Source organism: Lutra lutra, chromosome 9 (assembly GCF_902655055.1).
Source record: "Lutra lutra chromosome 9, mLutLut1.2, whole genome shotgun sequence".
NCBI lineage: Eukaryota > Metazoa > Chordata > Mammalia > Carnivora > Mustelidae > Lutra > Lutra lutra.
In genome coordinates this window covers 123,431,048-123,444,042 of record NC_062286.1, presented here as the reverse complement: position 1 = coordinate 123,444,042, position 12,995 = coordinate 123,431,048, and the positions used below count along the sequence as shown (strand labels likewise).

At 54.0% G+C, this 12,995-nt stretch overlaps 1 protein-coding gene across 1 annotated transcript; it reads right to left on the bottom strand.

Annotated features, from left to right (window-relative positions):
- Positions 1–7,344: 7,344 nt before the first annotated feature.
- SLC32A1 (solute carrier family 32 member 1) lies at positions 7,345–12,775 on the bottom strand. The gene is made up of 2 exons (XM_047747227.1): positions 11,523–12,775; positions 7,345–9,250 (listed from the first exon to the last, which is right to left on the bottom strand). The coding sequence occupies exons 1-2, from the start codon at positions 11,913–11,915 to the stop codon at positions 8,063–8,065; spliced, it is 1,581 nt and encodes a 526-aa protein (XP_047603183.1). The 5' UTR covers positions 11,916–12,775; the 3' UTR covers positions 7,345–8,062.
- Positions 12,776–12,995: the final 220 nt, after the last annotated feature.

Below are 12,995 nucleotides of genomic sequence, written 5' to 3'. Positions count from 1 at the left end.
GGAGAAGCAGGCTCCCCACCAAGCAAGGAGCCCGATGTGGGACTCGATCCCAGGACGCTGGGATCATGACCTGAGCCGAAGGCAGCTGCTTAACCAACTGAGCCACCCAGGCGTCCCCGGTGTTCAATTTCTTGATCAGAGATATTGCTAAGTGCTCTCACTTTGTGAAAAGTCATCAGACTGCCCGCTTAGGCTTAGTGCGCTTTCCTGTGGGTAATGTTTTGTACCCACATAAAGTGTCTTCATAGCTTTATTATTATTAAATAAATTATTTGTTATTTATTAACTCCCACAGATGGTGCTCTCTCACTGAGACCTCAAAGACTGAGAAAAGGACTAAATGATTCTCTATATGGAATATTCTCTCTTCCGTTTAGTGGTGTAACTCCCAGGCAAGGGAGTATGACTCCCAAAGAATCTAGTACGACTCTTTGACTAAATTCTGGCCATGGGGGGTGGGAGCGTCGATAATGTGACACGCCCCTCCCAGTTTTAGCTCTGAAAGTAATGACAAGCTCTCCTCCACCCAGTTTCCCCCAGATAGAGGGATAACAAAGGTTTAGAGCAGCTATCTTGACTCTACGCTTCCAGTTCTGGAACATGTAACTTTGACAGAAAAAAGCAAGTTAATTATAAAAATGGCTCTGGGGGCGCCTGGGTGGCTCAGTGGGTTAAAGCCTCTGCCTTCAGCTCAGGTCATGATCCCAGGGTCCTGGGATAGAGCCCCGCATCAGGCTCTCTGCTGAGTGGGGAGCCTGCTTCCCTTCCTTTCTCTCTGCCTGCTTCTCTGCCTACTTGTGATCTCTGTCAAGTAAATAAATAAAATCTTTTTAAAAAATGGCTCTGAATAAACACTTTTAGCAAAAGATAAGACCTTAAAACTTTCTCAAAATCTCTGAAACCCCTCTAGGCCAGATTGAGAACCTAGAGCCTTGTGGCAAAATCAGATTAAGGGCATTGCTTTCCAACACAAACCCATTGTCTCAGGTATCTGAAAATACCCATCCTTGACCTGTGAAAGCAGGAATAAGCAGAAGACAGAGAACAATAAATATAAGTGAATGTAAGTTTAAGAGTTACATCTATGTAAGCTAACATGGACACATAGTCAAGATTTATTTTTAAAAGAAAGAAGTGGGGGCACCTGTGTGGCTCAGTGGGTTAAGCCTCTGCCTTCCGCTCAGGTCATGATCTCAGGGTCCTGGGATCCAGCCCTGCATCAGGCTCTGTGCTCAGCAGGGAGCTTGCTTCCCCCTCTCCCTCTGCCTGCCTCTCTGTCTACTTGTGATCTCTCTCTGTGTGTCAAATAAATAAATAAAATATTTTTTAAAAATAAAAAAAAAGAAATAAGTGAAGGCAGTACAGTGTATAGTGAACTCCCTTTACGAGAGGGGACAAATACTTATGGTTTTGCTTGTATTTTCATACAGATAGAGAGGAAACTAATGTGAGTTAACTCGTAAAGGGAGGAGCCAAGGTGGGAGGATCAGGTGTGGGAAATTTTTTCACTGCATACTTTAACACATTTTTAGCCATGTGAATGAATTACTTTTTCAGGGAAAAACACAACACTACATATAAGTAAGGTAGACTGGACTCTTGATCCCAGTTCTTCACACCCATATTAAAACAGGATTAGAATCCATACCATCTGCCATGTAACTTTGTAGGGCCTCACTATGGGTTGGTGCTGGGCTTGGTCATGTGGCTTGCGTTTAGCCAAGGATAATCAAATGTCATCTGAGCAGAGGCTTTAAATGTTCTTTGTGGTTTAGCCTCCCTCTTGCACTCCTGCTGTCAGTCATGAGAAGAACATGCCCTGAGTCTAAAGAGGATGGAAGACCCCTGGAACAGCCCGGAAATCAAACTGCAACCTGGAGCCAAGTCCAGCTCTGACCTGCAGCCTAAAGTTGACCTGCTCTGTGGACCCATGAACAGCAACAACACAAATGTCCTTATCATCCACTGAAATTCTGGGTTACTATGCAGCATTATTGCAGGAGAACACTGACAGCTACACTAGACCTATGCTGTCCAATACTACTTTCTGGCCATGATGGAAATGTCCTACAGTCTCCAGCATCTAATGCATGAGCCACATGTGAGTGGTGCAACTGTGAGGAGCTGATTTTTTTCTTTTATTTAATTTTAACTTACATTTAAATTTAAATAACCATAGGTAGCTAGGGGCTACTCTGTTGCACAACATAGCACTAGTCAAAAATCTATGGCTGTAATGTCTGTGGAGGCTGAGAAAAATTAAGGCCATCCCACCTCAGGTTTAGCCTTAGCATAAGTACAGCCATCTTAGCTCCAGCAGCCATCTCAGACCCCGTGCCCAAGGGCTGAACTTTCCCCTACTTTACTTTAATTCTAAGGACCCCCACCCTGCTTTGGTTCCAGAGACCCCCACCCTGCTTTAGTAACAGGAAGCCCCACCCTGCTTTAGTAATAGGAACCCATAAATACCCCTGCCTTAACTAAGCTTGGGGTCCAAGTCCCTACTCCGCTGTGTTGGGTATACTTGGGCCCAAGCTTAAGCTTGTCGTATAAACCCTCATGTGATTGCAATGGTGTTGGCTCCTTGGTGGTCTCTCGGATGCGAAAACTTGGGTACAACAATGTCCACAATAGCCAAACTATGGAAAGAACCTAGATGTCTATCAACAGATAAATGGATAAAGAAGATGTGGTATATATGTTCAACGGAATACTATACAGCCACCAAAAGAAATGAAATCTTGCCATTTGCAACGACGTGGATGGAACTAGAGGATATTATGCTTAGTGAAATAAGTCAATCAGAGAAAGACAATTATCATATGATCTCCCTGATATGAGGAAGTTGAAAGGCAACGTGGGGGGTTTGGGGGGTAGGGGAGGAATAAATGAAACAAGATGGGATTGGGAGGGAGACAAACCATAAGTGACTCTTAATCTCACAAAACAAACTGAGGGTTGCTGGGGGGAGGGGGGTGGGAGAGGGTGGTTGGGTTATGAACATTGGGGAAGGTATGTGCTATGGTGAGTGCTATAAAGTGTGTAAACCTGGCGATTCACAGACCTGTACCCCTGGGGCTAATAATACATTATATGTTAATTTAAAAAATTTAAAAAAATTTTTAAAAATTTTAAAAAAATAAAACAAGAATGTCTAATGAAAAAAAAAAATCTATGGCTGTGATTATTTGCCCATGGCAATGACTAGAAGAAAATGATCAGAAGCCTACTGTGTTAGTTTCCTAGGGCTGGTACAATAAGGTACCACTAGCTGGAATGGCTGTAAACAAAAGAAATTTGTTCTTTCGTAGTTCTGGATGCCAGAAGTCCCAATTCAAGGTGTTGGCAGAGCCTTGCTCTCTCTGAAGACTCCAAGGGAAAATCTGTTCCATGCCTTTATCTTATATTCTGGTGCTGCTTGTAGTCCTCGGCTTGTACACACATCACTCCCCTCTTTGCCTCCACTGCCACATGACATTCTCCCTCTGTGTGTATGTCTTTTCTTCCTCTTACAAGGACACCAGTCATATTGGATTAAGGGCCCATCCCACTTCAGTATGACCTTATCATAACTAATAACATCTGTATACTCTGTTTCCATCCCACCCACAGAGTTTTGTTGGGAGTTGCTGGAAGTCTAAATCTCCCCGCAACCCCCGCACCCGGCCCTTGCCTGCCACCACCACTTACCTTGAGCTTGGCCCTCAGCACTGCTGGACTATCCTGCTGGGTGTTTCTGGCTAGAGGCCTATTCTGTCCTCGTCCTTCCTGGCCCTCACAACTGGCAGAGATGGCAACCACAACATCACTGTGGGATCAGTCGCAGCCAGGCCCTTGATCAGACTCAATCCAAACCTCTAGGAAGAAGAGCTCATCTCCCAAGCCCCTACCTCACTGAGATTAGCATTTGCTCAGAGAACAAAATTTAAGAAGGTGCAAAAAATTCAATAAGATAGTTAATAAATTATCTTAACTTTTAAACTCAAAGTTTAAACTAAACTAAAACTAAACTTTTAAACTTTTAAACTAAACTCTTCAAGATCAAAATTCAAAACTGAACTATAATGTTCAAAATGACATGAACAAAATAATAAAATTTGAACTCAAGACTGGATCATTGCCGATACTGTCTTTTGCTTCAGACTCAGCATGGCTGAGCGCTGTGCTGCTACGGGTCCTGTGCTCTCTGAACATCACTGTTACTAATCCTGCCTGCTTCAGCAATAGGGACACACACTGATGTCTGCAACTTTGAACTTTGGGTTTTTTTTTAAAGGTAGATTGCTAGATGGATAAACGGATAGGTAGGGATGGCTATTTCAGCATTATAAAGGTGTTAATTGTTCAGTCTAGGTGGTGGGCATGTGGGCTATCAGTGTAGAATTTTTTTACCTTTTCTGTATGCTTGAAATTTGTCACAATGTTGAAAAGGAAAAAAAATAAAAGCAGGGAGAAGGACACCCAAGGTTGGCTCTCTGGGGTCAAACCAGCTCCTTCTCCTGAATCCCTGGATGTCCAGGTCTGGGTTTCCCATCACATCCTCCCTGGCAGTGAGGACTAAGCCCTCTAGCTGGTCTGCCCCCTCTTTGACTGAAGCCTCTCTCTGGCCCTTGCCCTTGAGATCCTTCCTTCCCACCAACAGAAAATCAAGGATCTTCTCAAATTCCTGACTGGTCCCTATGAGCCTGGTTGGCTCCCTCCCTCCCAAGTCCCTAAGGCAGGAACAGATCAGTCCCTGGGATAAGACATGTCATTTAATGAAACATGTTCCATAACAGAGCATCCTTCTATATTTGAGGGGAAATTTATCAAAAGCCCATTTTGAAGTACAGAGGACATGAAAATAAAGCACTAGAGATAAAGAGTGATTATCAACTGGGTGTGGGGGAGTGGGGATGGTGGAGAGGGGAGAAACATTTAGAAAACTGGCCTCTGCAGGCAAGAGCTTAAAAGTGGAGAGCTTTCTTTGAGGGCTTGCAGCTTGCGTTCTCACCGCTGGGGGGCAAGGCAGGGCCATCTCTGGACTGGGTGCAGCAACTCCTGGGTTCCTCTGGGGACAAGGGTCTTGGTTCCAGGCCAGGGGCCCAAGGCCTTCCTTTAGCCAGGTACATCGACGCTCAGCGTCCAAGACTGGGCAGGGGTAGGGGGGGCAGGGGGCTGTTCATCAGGATCCATGCTAAGAACTGGTGGGAACTAATGGGCACCCTGGGGGTGGGGGGGTGAGCAGAAGGGGATTCCCCTCACCCCCTTCTCAATTCGACCCCCTACTGAGGATTCATTAGGCCAAGCCTCAGACTCAGACTCAGACTCAGACTGGGGCTCCCTCAGATGCAGACAGTGCCCGACCTGCGGACCCGAAGCACAACTGGAGTCCTTCATTTCAACTTCCACCCACGCACATTGCTGTGTTGGGGGCAGGGGTGTGGCGATCCGTCCCAGCTACTTGCTCCCTATTTCTCCTGGCAACCTGAATGTGAGTCTGGAATGGAGGTACTACCCAGGAGGGTGCACCTAGGAGGCTGGTTCTCCTGCCCTGTCAGCCTTAGGACTCGCGCAGGGTGACCAGGGCTCCTGCAAGCTGAGCACAAAGCTGGGAGCAGGACGCAGGGGCATGGATCTAGGCAAGTCCATGGAGGGGGCAGCCACTGCGTCCAGAACCTTCCTACTGTCTCATTTGTCCTTCTAAAGACGGGAAAGATGGAGCTGGTGCACGTGACACTCCCATTTTGCCTTCCACTGCAGCCGTGGCTTTTTCTAAAGACTACTGACTGCCCTGAGACTCAGCACATCCCAGGGTCCGTGCACTGGCCCAGGAGAAGTGGCAGGCTGGGCAAGGGGGAGGGTCAGCTTCCAGGCCTAGGAGACATCAGAAAGCCTAGGGAAGCTGGAAACTGAGGATTCTCTGGCCAGTCTGGATCCTGGGTAACAAACAATAGTGGCAATGGGGAGTCAGGCATGTGACAGCCGGACATCTCAAATGACCCGATTAAATCGTCAGAACCTCAGACAGCAGACAGGACTGGATCTTACCCCCTCTTCACTCCAGGACTGCAGCCCCAGGTGGAGACACACACACACACACACACACACACACACACATTCATCAAGGCTCTCACAAGACACAGATATAGCCTTCCCCCCCACCCCACATGCAGATCTTTATATCTCCTACACATGCGCACACACAGCTGTTGCAGGGGGGTTGGGAGAATGGACATTGTTCTTAGGCATTCTCACAGTTCTTCCTTGTGCACAGATCACATCTAGAGAAATTATTCAGAGCTAGTCCTCTGCCTTGATGGTGGGGACCAAAAACCTCTCATGTGGCTTCTCTCACCTTGAGGACCCTAGGAATGGCCCAGCCTTCCTGCATTCCTTGACCCCATCTATTTTTTTTTAAAGATTTTTATTTATTTATTTATTTATTTGACAGATAGAAATCACAAGTATGCAGAGAGGCAGGAAGAGAGAGGAGGAAGCAAACTCCCTGCTGAGCAGAGAGCCCGATGTGGGGCTCGATCCCAGGACCCCGAGATCATGACCTGAGCTGAAGGCAGAGGCTTAACCCACTGAGCCACCGAGGCGCCCCTTGACCTCATCTATTAAGTCTAACTACGACCCTCTCCAAAGGGTCTGGGACTGACGCCCTAAAGTCAGGATGGGGACCAAAAAAAGGACTGGATCCTCTAGGTAGTTAAAAAAAAAAAAAATCTCAAACAGGCTGCTCAAGAAGAGGGAAGATTGGGACCCAAACTACTCAGACTGTTGATTCTAAACAGCCAGATTTCTTCACTGTGGCTGTGTAAACCTCAGCTTGGTTGGACTTGAGCAAGGTTCTCCCGGGTGAGAGATGCCTGGGAGGCCAGGTTGGCCCCTGGCCCTGGGAGCCCAAGGAAATACACAATCTGCTGCTGATTTCCCTTATAGCTCTCTTTAAAGTCACAGCCAAGTGTAGATTTCTGCATGCCCTTGTTAATTGTCTCTCCCTCCACTCCAGGAATTGGAGGTTGAGAGAGTCCCCTGAATTCTCAGACGGATCCAACCCCCAGGAGGGATTCAGAACAAATCTTGTGCTGGTGGCTGCACCGCTGAGACCACACTGAAACCGCTGGGAGCTCCTCATGCTCCTTCCCCTGCCTCCCACAAACACCTGGAGAGCTTCCTCTTAGTGAAGACCATCCTCCTCACTCCGCCAGGCTCTCCCAGAACCCTTTAATGACAGGTGCTCCTCCACCCACACCTGCTTCACCCAGCCTGGCCAGAGCCAGCTCCCCCGAGGTCCAGGGCTTTGGGATCTCCGGCAGCGCAAAAATGCAGAACGGACGCAACGCGGGAGCGCCTTTGTTTCTTCTTTATTTGCGGATATAATTATGTACCGCACTCTAAATTAGAGATAGATTTTTTTTTCTGATATACATTTCATCTTATTCACCACGAGCACACCACACGCACAGTAGAACAGTTCCACAACCTGATAAATTGCACAAGATGAGTTTGGATTCCTGAAAACCAGCAGGCAAGCCGGCCCTGCCTGGGCTTCTCGCCTCCCTGCTTTGCCGAAGGAAATTGCCCACCCGAAACGGATTTCCCGGCCAGCCTTTCCCTCCGCAGGGTTGAAATGTCTCTGGAATGGGAAGCGCTCTTGCTGGAAATGGCTGGACGCTGCAGATTCCGAGCACTGGATGGCTGTGAAATGTCCCCCCAAGGTCAAGTTTCTGCGCCTGAGAGCTGCGACCCCTCTCCCTCCCTTCCCTACCCGCTTCGGTGTCAGGGACTGAAGAGTCAGGGTCCCCGTGGGAAGGACAGAGAGCCTGGCCCACAAATTCGCCCCGGCCTCCCCCAGAAACTAGGGTGTTGTGGAAAGGAAAGGACAACAGAAACGCAGACGCGATGGATTGTGGATTCCTATCCCCTCCCTCCCACCCCCATCCCCGATAATCAGAAACTAGGAACCAGAGATGTTTAAAGCTCGGCTTCCCAAGCGCCGCGGCAGGGCGCACAGGGCTGGTGGGGGTGGGAGGGGAGGGTGGGAAGAGCGCGGGAGAACCGGAGACCGGGCGCCCTAGTCCTCCGCGTTGGTTCGGTAGGCCTCGATGAGGCCCTCCAGCGAGTGCACGAAGCCGGACACACTGCAGATGCCACCGATGACGAAGATGGCGACATCGAAGAAGACTTGGTGCCACAGCAGCTTGCGCCAGAGCAGGCGCAGGTGGAAGAGGCTGGGCAGCAGGAAGCAGAGCCCGGCGCCGGTGAGACTGCCAGTGAGGCCCATGAGCAGCGCGAAGTGCGGCACGTAGATGGCCATGAGCAGCGTGAAGACGACGAGCGCACAGCGCAGCGTCAGCCCCCACGATTTGAGGCGCCCGTCGCCGCCGTAGCAGGCGGGGAAGAACGCGCGGCTGCCTTCCTGGAAGAGCGACTTCTCCAGCACCTCGACAGCAGCGAAGAAGGGCAGCGGGTAGGACAACAGCGCTTTGGCCACCAGGAAGATGTTCACCACGGCACGGATGGAGCCAGGCAAGTTATCCGTGATGACTTCCTTGGTCTCGTCGGCCCAGGTGAGGTAGGCGACCAGGGCGAAGAGGCCTTTGAGCACGCAGGCGGCGATGTGTGTCCAGTTCATCATGCAGTGGAACTCGCTGGGCTGCTGCATGTTGCCCTCCAGCGAAGGCAGGAAGATCTGGGACGTGTAGCTGAACACGATGATGCCGATGGAGATGGGAAACTTCTTGACATCGATGTAGAACTTGACCTTCTCCCAGGCCCAGTCGCGTGCCCGCGAGAGGCAGTAGGCGATGACCAGGATATTGATGACGAAGTGAGCCAAAGTGCACAGCAGGCTGAACTTGGACACCGCCTTGAGGTTCTTAAGGAAGGCGCAGGGCAGCAGCACGGCGGTGGCGATGATGGACCAGGACTTCTGCGACACGGGCAGCCCTGGGAAGCTGTTGTACATGAGGTTGCCGCTGACCACAACGTACAGGATGCAAGTCATCACCAGCTCGATGATCTGCGCTACGTTCACCACGCGGCCTCCCAGAGTGGGGAAGCGCGGGGCGCAGCACGCGTTGGCTATGGCCACGTACGAGTCCCGCACCCGCACCACCTCGCCGTCCTCGTTCTCTTCGTACAGGCAGGCGATGAGGATCTTGCCAGTGTAGCAGCACACCACGGCGGCGAAGATGATGAGGAACAAGCCCAGGTAGCCGCCGTGCAGGATGGCGTAGGGCAGGCCCAGCACGAACATGCCCTGCGGAGCGGAAAGGCAGCGAGACCCGGGTGCTCAGCGACCGCCGGAATGCCGGAGGGGACCTGGGGGCGTGGCTTAAGGCTGTAGCCGCAAGGGGGCGCTAAAGGGAGCGACATCTGGGCTTAAGCCGCGGGGAGGAGATGTTAAGAGTAGGCTGGAATGGGGGTGCACCGAGGCCTAATAGGAGAAGCCTGGGAGTCGAGTCAGAGATGGAGAGGGAGATGTTCAAGGCCGCAACTGAAAGGGAAAGGTGTGCCTGCGGCTGGGAGGTGCGGAGGAGGCTGAGTGTGGGGTCAAGCCACAAAGAGGGCCTGGTATATGGAGAAGGGGCCAGAGCGGTCGTGGCCAGAAAAGGGCTCCGAGAAAGGTAGAGAGCTGGACCTGAGCCATTAAGAAGAAGGGGCACGGGATTTAAGGTGGGGCTGGAATGAGGTACAGGGAAGCTAATGAGGGCCTGTGGCCGACTGGAGAAGGGAACACGAAAGCGGCAGTGGGAGGGAAAAGAGCTAGGGTAGGACGGGAGAGGGGCTGGGGGTGCGCGAACGCGAAGCAGAGGGAGGCAAGAACGGAGGGTATGGAGGATGCTCGCCAAGGCTTTGGGGAAGTGAGGCCAGAGGCGCGCGGAGTGGGAGTCCTAGGGCAAGGCCTCGGTAGGGTGGGAGACGCTGGGGCCTAAGAAAGGGGCTGAGAGTGGTAGAGACAAGCAGGATAAGGGGCCCGGGGCGGGGGGGTGGGGGGACACGAGTGGCTGAGAATCTAAATCAAGGAGTCAAGCGGCGAACTCCAGAGGGCGGACTGTGGAAAGAGGGTTTAGACTCTACAAAGGGAAGAAAAGCTAACGAAATCCAGGGTTCCCGCGGCCTCCTGGCCTCCAGGTTCCCTCCCTGGCCTCCCTCCGGGCCTACGGAACGGGGGTCTTCAAAGACGCCCCCGGCGAAGGCGAGGGTGGCAAGCAGGTGGCCGCGGTCACTTGCCCGTGGTTCCGCACAGCCGCCTCGCAGGGCCCAGGAGCGGGAGGCGCCTCGGGTCGGACCACTTAGTGCGCAGTGCCCTGAGCGGCCTGGGTCCGCAAAGCAAACCCTCCTAGGCCTTTCGCTCCCGGGAGATCCCTGTTGTGCGCCCCAACGACGGCGGGCTCCGGGGACGCCTGGGGGACCAAGCCTCAGGGCCCGGGGGCTCCTTGGGCTGGGTCCTCCTCCTCCCCTCAGGCCGCCGCCTGCCCGCCTTCGCCAGGTCCTGGGGTCGTTGTGCAGACTCCAAACCCGCTCCCGGCGGAGTCCGGCGCCTCCTGGTGGGGAGTGGGGAGTTGCGAGTAGGGTGAAGGGGTGGCTGGCCTGGAGACCAAGGGCTGTTCGGAACAACCGGAGGCGGCTTCTCCAGGGTCACACGCGGAGAAGCTGGTCGCCTCTTTGCGGCGTAGCCGGGATTTCGGGCGAAAAGGGTGAGTCTGTGCACAGGGAGCACGGAGGTACCACAAACTTATTGTGGTAATTGGTACATCACCTATGTGCTTATGTTTGCGTACACCTGCATGTCCCTAGTAGGGCTGCACTTGGGAAAGTGGGCTAGATCCTGTTTGCATGAATCTGTACTTGTGTACAGGTGTATGTTCAAGGTTCGTGTGTGTCTGGTATGTACAGGTATGCGCTTGTGTGGGGGGGTGTGAAGTTATGTTTGAGGATAATCCTGTGGTCTATATATAGATGCACGTCGTGTGCACCTGGACGGGCATTTGTTTGTGGGGGAGGGGGATATGAGCAAGTGCGTCTATGCCTGTGTTAAGGGAGAGGACTCCCAGCTCAGCAATTTCCCTCTCTCCTTTCCTCCTGAACATGGAGCTGTAAATCCATTCCGGAGTCCCCAGAAACACTGTTCCCTCCAATCCTGATTTTCTTTCTCCCTCTCCCCTCCCCGCTCCCCTCCTCCCGGTTCCCTCCCGTTTGCAGGGTCTTAGGGCAAGTGACCAGGACCAAACCTCAGCCTAACAGTCAGGCGCCTGGAGAAGCGGGAGGGAGTGCGGATCAGAGCGGGAGACACCGCTTGTAGTGTTGTAGACGCATCCCCCACCCCCCCCCCCAGCACCCTTCCTCAGGGCTGGGAGGAGTGGGGGAAGGTGAGATCCTGGGTACGGGAGGGGATTTCTCAGCAGAGGTTGCGGGGCGGGGAGGACCTGGGGGGGACCTGGATGGGGGGGGGGGGAGTAGAGCCTGATGCTCCAGAGCGGGAGGAGGGGGAGGGTGGGGGCAGACAGAGCACGGAATCCCGAGCTCACCTGGATAGCGTTGGTCACGTTCCAGCCCGCCTCCCACGCGGTGATCTTGGGTTTGTCGTGGCCCCCGAATTCTCCACCAGCCCCCAGATTCTGGTCTTTGGAGCCGGAGGGCGGCAGGGGCGCGCCACCGCCGCGCTGGTAATGGATGTCTCCCTCGACGGGCGGTTCGGCGCCCTCGTCCCCGCAGGGCTCACCCTCGGTTTTCAGGATGTCCATCTGCAAACCCTGACGGTGCTCAAAGTCGAGGTCGTCACAGTGAGCAAAACCCACTGCTTCCTCGTCGGTGGCCGCTTGAAAACCCATCCTGGCGAACATGCCGCTCACCTTCGCCTGGGACTTGTTGGACACGGATGTGGCCACGTTGGACAGCTTGCTGCGAAGAAGGGTGGCCATGGCGGCTGCGGGGTCCGTGGAAAGGACAGAAGGGGCTGGGGACGCGGGCGACGCGCGGCAAGGAGGCGAGGGCCAGGGGGACGCGAGGCCGCTATCTTCGCTTGCTTTCCCCGCGGAGCCCCAGGGCGCTCTGGCTCATGACCCCCTCGGCTGGCGTCTGAGGCTCGCTCGGAGCCCACCCTGCGGGCGGGCAGCGGGGCTGGCGGAGCGGCGGCTGCGAGTGCACTGCGGAGCTGCCGCGGGGCGCGCGCTGGGCTGCGGAGGGCGGCGGCGGCGGCAGCGGCGTCAGAGCTGCTACGCGAGGCTGGTGCGGCGCCCCCACCCGTGCGCAGCCCCAGGCGCTCCCGCCCCTCGAAATCAGGCGGGGGGCGGGCGTTGGGGAAGGGGAAACACCTGGAGGCGGTGGGGGGTAGGGGGAGGAGGGCTGCGAGAAGAGACCGGGGGCGCGAAGGGACTCCGGAGAATTGAGATGGGGGCCGGGGAAAGGCGCCTGCCGGATGGCACCGTGAGGGAGCGCACAAGGGAGGGGGCTCTGAGGGCGCAGTGGGGGCTGCAGTGCTGCATTTCTGGGGGAGGCGCTAAGCTCTGATCCTAGCCCTTCCCACCTCGACGCCACAGGGAGGGAGGGGGCCGGAGCCTGCTGATTGTCGCGGTCTGGCGGCCGCGACTACCCCCTCCAGAGGCCGGGAGCCTTCCGGTCCAGGAGCCTCTGGCCATGGACTGGTCTGGACGTCCGGAAAGGCAGCAGGACAGTTACCTGTTTCAGGCGGCGCGGGCGTCGATCTGTACCCATTACTCACACTGAGACCTGGCCGCAAGCCCCCCTCGGAGGCAGAAGTGTCCGTCCTGGACCTCTCTCAAGAATGCTCAGCCCGGCCTCGGTCACTGGGCTGTCTCAACTCGTCCAGGGACGCCGCGATGGAAGCGATTCTGCGGCTCGCTCGCCACCGACCGCTCTCCAAACGTGTGCAGAATGGAGACGAAAGGTTGGCCTTTCACTTTCTTTTCGTTTGGGAGTCTGGAAGGAGGCAGGACTTCGTGCGGGCATCTCTCGACAGCTTCGTGGAGGGTCTGCGAATG